At 38.2% G+C, this 6,551-nt stretch overlaps 1 protein-coding gene across 1 annotated transcript; it reads left to right on the top strand.

Moving 5' to 3' along the window:
* The first annotated feature begins 2,197 nt into the window (after positions 1-2,197).
* bin (biniou) lies at positions 2,198-5,795 on the top strand. The gene is made up of 4 exons (XM_068292944.1): positions 2,198-3,339; positions 3,974-4,250; positions 4,339-4,729; positions 5,381-5,795. The coding sequence occupies exons 1-4, from the start codon at positions 2,198-2,200 to the stop codon at positions 5,668-5,670; spliced, it is 2,100 nt and encodes a 699-aa protein (XP_068149045.1). The 3' UTR covers positions 5,671-5,795.
* Positions 5,796-6,551: the final 756 nt, after the last annotated feature.

Raw genomic sequence — 6,551 nt, 5'->3', positions numbered from 1 at the left:
GAGTGCGCGATCTTTACAGATCTCGATGCCAGCGAACGACTAAATCAATTAACAGCTCGTTACAAATGCCGCCCAGCTTCCTTTTTTCCTTTTTTTCTTTTTTTTTTTTCTTTCCTCTTGTGTTCTTTCTTTCCATTGAAACACTAAACGTTAATTCATTTGCAGTAATTGAATTGGGTTCAGCGATTTGGGTTTTTCCATCTTCCATCCATCCATCCATCCATCTGGTTCTCTTCCTCCCTCCAGATCTTATTTGGTTTTGACTATTTATTAACTGTTGACTGGACAGGGACATGACACACTCACCACACACACACACACACACACACACACACACACACATGCAAATCTTATAAGTGTATTCTCTCCATGGAACAGCGAATTCGTAGGAACTTTATGATCTCCGTCTCCTTTGCTCTTATTGGAAATTATTTTAGAAGAATCATTTTATTAATACACAGAAAATATGAAGAATTTGGTAATTCAACGACAAAACTAATAAATAAATAAAGATTAACAAAAAAAAAAAAAAAACACAATATAGAATTTAAAAATATAATAAGAAAACAACAAAACTAAAATCTAATCTAATTTAATATTTAATATAATCAACTTAAATAAATATACTAGAAATATAATAAAATTAAATTAAAAATAAATATAGAATACACTAAAAAATAAATATATGTAGATATAAAAAAAGGAATTGAGAAACAAAAAAATAAAAAACTTATATAAGAAGAGTACAAAATTTAAAAAAAAATTACTAATGAATAAAAATGAATATAAAAGAAAGAGATAGAAACATAAATTAATGTAAAATAAGAATTAAGGAATAGAGAAACCACAAAAGACTTGAAAATATGGAAATAAATTTAAAATATTAAATATATAAAAGGGGAAACGTAAAAATTAATAAAGATTAGAAAATGAAAATAAATCAAGAATAAAAAAATAGAAAACAAATTAGTAAAATAGTCACATAAAATTAGAATACTTTAATCAATCTACATTATTATTATTTAGTAAAGATGACAAATTATTTTCAAAATCTAAATACATTAAATGCATTAAATCATTCTATAAATTAATTCTTTAAGTAATGAAAGAAATGATTTCCGATCAAATTATCAACTATTTAAGACTAAGATAGATACAAACTATAATAGTTATAACACATAAATCAATCTAGACTCTAGATTAGGAAACTGGATTATAGAATTTATATATTTTTGTCAGTTTTTACCTATATTTGTTTTTTAAAGAAGAAATTAATTAATTTAGACATTGAAAAATAAAACTTTCTCGACTTAATACTTTTAAAATTTAAATAGTCCTTGAGAAACTTATGGAACTTGGTTTATTGTCGAATTGAATAATAATTTCTGGGGGATATATAAATTTTATAATTAAATTCTTAAATCCTTAATTACTAATGTTAATAGGGAATTTCAAGGACTTTAGTATAAAATAAATAATTCAAAATTGAATTCATATTGGTTGATCGCTTTGTGTTCCTTTCTAGGATGTCCTCCATACGAAAGCGATTGCTGAGAATAGTTTCATTTGACTTTTGGGGATTTTCAGCTCATTCGTCGTCTAATTGTGGTAGTTGAGGTTACTTGGAATTGGCATTTAAGTTATTTGGGATGTTTTTTTGCATGCCAATGCCTTGACTTGGCTTGCTCCAATGGCCAGACCAAAAAGGCATGTGGCTTCAGATTCAAATATACTCAAACTGCAATATTGTATGTACATAACTGCAATGATCAGCCCAGAGACAGCAGAAGCAGAGATTCAGAGAGAGAGAGAGAGAGAGAGAGAGAGAGAGGGAGGAAGAGACTGGGAGCCAATGAGCCAATTGGGAGTGCGAGAGCTAAAGAGAGATCAATTTGCGTAAGGCGTAGGCGAAGACGAAGACGAAGGCGACTAAAAAAAGAATTTGGTTTTCTCAAGTGGTTCGGGCTCAATGCCTCATTGCAGTTCGGTTTCAGATCAGTTTATCGAGAATAGTCAAACGGTGCGGTACATAAACGGGAATATTTAATGATATATATCTCACACACACATACATCTAAGTATATATATGTACATATATATATACATTTACTTGTGAAACGTTTTTGGATGATCTTTACTCGCGAATTGAATTGAAGTTTTTTTGTGTGTGTGTGTGTGTGTTTTTTTTAGGCAAAAAATGATTAAAAGTGAAGAAGTGTCCGAATTGAATGGCCGCTCCGTGATGAGTGTAGATCAATTGAGTGGATTTTTGCCACCAACTATATATAATCATGCCTATACGCATCAGCATCCAGCACACAATACGCACTTGTATCGCACAACGGCGAATCATTTGGCCAATGGCAATTATCAGACCACCCACATGGGTGGCGGTGCTCCTTCAGTTGGTGGCGACTCGCCCACCACAGAGATGGTGGATGAGAAACCAAATATTGGCTATATGGAGCGTAAATACTATATGAATACACCGATTGGTGGAGCGCCGACAGCAACACCACAACCATATGACTTACATGGCATGGGAACACCGCCGGCTTCATCGTCCAGTCCGATACCATCGTACGGTGTGCTAATGACAGCCACTGCGGCTGCCCATTCGGCTGGTTCCATGTCACCCAGCTCCCATCCTTCGAAAACACCCACCGATCAGGAATTGCATTATGTTAGCTCCACATCGGTGAAACCGTTGCAATTGCAACCGATGAACCATCAATATGCATCAACAATAAAATATTGCTCGAATAATACCATTTTGAATGCCAATGATTATCAGCTGGTCATGGCCAGTCATGTGGAGCAGCAGCAACAAGCACAGGAACAAGAACAACAACATCAGCAGCAGCAACATCAGCAGCAACATCATCATCAGCAACAACAACAACAACAACCTTCACCAAATAGTGCATATTTTCCACGCATCACCTCATCACCCTCTCAAGTCATTAGCAATGCTCATGGTGGCATCCCCGTTATGAACTATTCCAGTTCTAGCTCTTCGCCAGCCAAGTCCTTAAATGGCTCCGATCATCATCATTCGCCATCATCATCCTTAACTATGGCCAGCACCACTCAGCAGCCAGCAGTTAGTCAAACAACATCCCTGAAAACGAACACATCGGTCACCTCGGCAGCAACAGGATCGAGTGTGACAACCACACAGGATAATCACAATGGTACACCGGACACGACCAAGAAATCGGGAACTCGTCGACCCGAAAAGCCGGCATTAAGCTATATAAATATGATCGGACATGCCATCAAGGAGTCGCCCTCGGGCAAGCTGACACTTAGCGAAATCTACGCATATTTAATGAAGAGGTAAACATGAGAATCCCTGAATCTGATTCCTTTTAGGCATCCATAAAACTTGGCCTAAAGTTGCTGAAACCCAAAACTAACTCGATATCGTATCTGTCTATCTATGTAAGTCTGGATGAGACCAAACATGGAGACAATGGGCCTTGGTATTGGGTGACATCGGCACTAGCCACAGATGATTGTTGCTCGATGCCAGGCACAATGAAATCGGAGGGAGGGTCGGTTTATTTACTTGTCTCTGATTCTATTTAGTCAACAAAATTTGATCCCCCCCCCCCACAACCACCAGCACCACCAGCTCCAACACCAACACCACCTCCACCCCCGCCTCCCTATACAAATAGCCAGCTCGCGCATCCTTCTATTTTTTTCGCTCATATTTCTTGTATGGGATTTGGTGTTTGCTGTGTTTGGATTTCAATATTGGCGACGAGACGGAGTATACATACATCTATATGTATGTATGTATGTATGTAGATATGCGTATGTAGACATTATGCGTGAGAGGGTTTTTTTTGTTCCCATTCCTCTTTTCCCCCCTCTGAAAACAAAACTTTAATTGAATTTTTTTGTTTCTGATTTCAATTTTCGCTAACGTGGCATATTATGTATCTTTTCATTTGGCGTTTCTCAGCTATGAGTTCTTTCGCGGACCCTATGTGGGCTGGAAGAATTCGGTGCGGCATAATCTCAGTCTGAACGAGTGCTTCAAGAAACTGCCCAAGGGCATGGGTGTGGGCAAGCCGGGCAAGGGCAATTATTGGACAATTGACGAGAATTCGGCCCATCTGTTCGAGGACGAGGGCAGCCTGAGACGCCGGCCCAGAGGTTATCGCTCCAAAATCAAGGTCAAGACATATCCCGGCCATGGCAATGGCTACTATACAGGCAGCTATGGTGATGCCAGCATGGTAAGGATCGCAATGTGAATAAGTTCTCCTCCAATCTATCTCATAACTTTTTCTCTCTTTATCTGTCTCTGGCTGATTCCTCGTCTAGGACAATGGCAATTTGTATGGCGCTACCTATGCTAGCTATGACTATGGAACATCGGCTGCTGCTGCTGCTGTCAATGGTCTGTCACCGGGTGCACCTCAAGGATTTGAAGCCTGGAATGTCCATGCTGCCCATAGTGGACCACCAGCTGTGGGTGTTGGCGGTTTGCCGCAATATTCGAATATCACTTGCCTGACGGCGGGCAACAATCTGAATGGCTCGTCACCCACTCCGCCTCTGGCGCATTCCTCGTTGGGCATGGCTCCAACAGCATCGGTATCTGTGGCCTCAAGTTCCCCGGCATCGGCGGGGCTTCAAAGTGATTATGGGTCAGCCGCCAGTCTCGTGGCTGCCGGCTATTCCTATTCAACAAGTGTCAGTGGCTTGGATAACGGTAAGTGCAATTCCAACTGTCAAAAAGAGAAGCGGTTTGAGGCGGCGGACAGAGCCATAGTGTTGGCATAGAGCAATTCAAAATGGAACTAGTTCCATTCTCATTGACGTTATATCAAGAATCTAACAGGAATCTTAGTCTAACGATGAATTATCAATATTTATATGCAAAAGTTATGGAATAATAAGAATAAGACTGGTTCACAGCAATTAAGTTTGGATCTAGTTCCAGGCATTCTGTTAAATTCATTTTAAAGGTTACATTTCTTTGTGGTTAGGTTTGATTTTTAGGTTAGAAATATGTGTGTAAATATATTCAAGCAACTTGTCAGGTCTACATCAATTCAAAATGAGCTAATTTCAACTCAAAAACACTCAGCACTGATCATTTCTTCCGCTTGGGTGTTCGCGTCAATCAGGGGTAATATAATTGCTGACTGTCCGCGTCTCGTATTACCGCTCTGGAGTTGATGTTGCTGCAACATATGGTTGCCTCTGCCCTCACCCTCACCCTCAGCGTCAGTCTAGGCCCCTTACAACTCTTGAACGACTTCTCCTTTTTATAGACGCCGCCGTCGCGACGTTGTGTGAATTTTAACGCTTTAGATTTTAATCGTTTTATATATTTTTCTTGTTTCTTGTTTCGTCGCAGGTCTTCGGTCCATGTCGCTGCAGCAGTTGCCACATTTATCCACCATCCAACAGGCTCAGTCACTGCATCATCATCATCATTCGCATTCGCATTCACATTCACATCCTCATGCCCATCATCATGGCTCCATGACACCGCCGCCATCGCAGTCGGGCCATCAGGTGATCGAGCATTCGCCAATTGATTTTAAGCCGCCTTACCTGTCCCTGACTCCGCCTCCTACCACAATTGTGGTCAATGGGAGTGCTGGCAGTGGCGGCTACTATGAGACAATCAAACAGTCCAATTAGCATCCATCGGATCTAATAGGAATCTAAACTACTATATATTCTACATGTCTATGTTAATTTCATAATTACCTCAAAGGATAATTTTTTTTTTTTTTTTTTTTTTTTTAGTACTTAATTATAGAATTTAAGTAGTTGGAGACAAGCAAAAAGAGAGAGCAATTATATAAATATTATGCATACATACATACATATACATATTTAGTAATATAAATAAAAATATTTTAAATTTATTTTCGAACTCATTTTTGAAAGAGGAAAAGTAACCTACTCTCGATCCTACAGCTCCTTCAGAGTGTGTGGACTCCAACTCGGTAATGTCCTGTGATGACTGTAAATATTTATTTTAAAAGGTAAAAAGGGCGATGTTATAACAAATTTAAAGGAAATATGGTAAATATCATTCATAAAATTTAATGGATAAGTCGTCCTAATGGAAAAATCGTTATTTTTCCAAATTGATCAAGTTCAAAATGGGTAAAATGAGTAAAGATTAAATAATGAAATTTAGTCCAACGCATTCTTATATATTAAATGGAAATATCCCTATGAGAATATTAGGAATTCATATTCAAATCCATTGCATTTCATTCCAACTTGATTATATTCATTGTAATCTCTTTAATTTTTTGAATTCCCTCTTCATCAGTGCAGTCCGTTTTAGCTGTTAAATAATGATTTGGCGGGTTTTAAGCTCAATGCGCGATCAGCGCTAATTTAATTTCTGGCAACGCTGTTAGTTTAATATTGGCGGCTGTCCTTGCTTGCCAGTTGTGATTGAGGTTTTTGTGTATAAAAAGTGTTTAAAAGTGCAAATAAATTAGTTCGGCATTAAGCTACAGTAATCAGCATTTAATTAATTTTATTAGCATTGATGTTGGTTC

The sequence above is a fragment of the Drosophila tropicalis genome, unplaced genomic scaffold (assembly GCF_018151085.1).
Source record: "Drosophila tropicalis isolate 14030-0801.00 unplaced genomic scaffold, ASM1815108v1 contig_694, whole genome shotgun sequence".
NCBI classification, from domain to species: Eukaryota; Metazoa; Arthropoda; class Insecta; order Diptera; family Drosophilidae; genus Drosophila; species Drosophila tropicalis.
Note: the sequence above shows the minus strand (reverse complement) of the source record. Positions and strands in the feature narration are given on the sequence as shown.

Excerpts from the sequence above, each read along its gene's own strand:
- bin (XM_068292944.1), top strand. The coding sequence starts at position 2,198 with ATGATTAAAAGTGAAGAAGTGTCCGAATTGAATGGCCGCTCCGTGATG. Across the intron at positions 4,251-4,338 it reads GCTATGGTGATGCCAGCATG|GACAATGGCAATTTGTATGG; the intron begins GTAAGGATCGCA and ends TTCCTCGTCTAG. Across the intron at positions 4,730-5,380 it reads TGTCAGTGGCTTGGATAACG|GTCTTCGGTCCATGTCGCTG; the intron begins GTAAGTGCAATT and ends GTTTCGTCGCAG.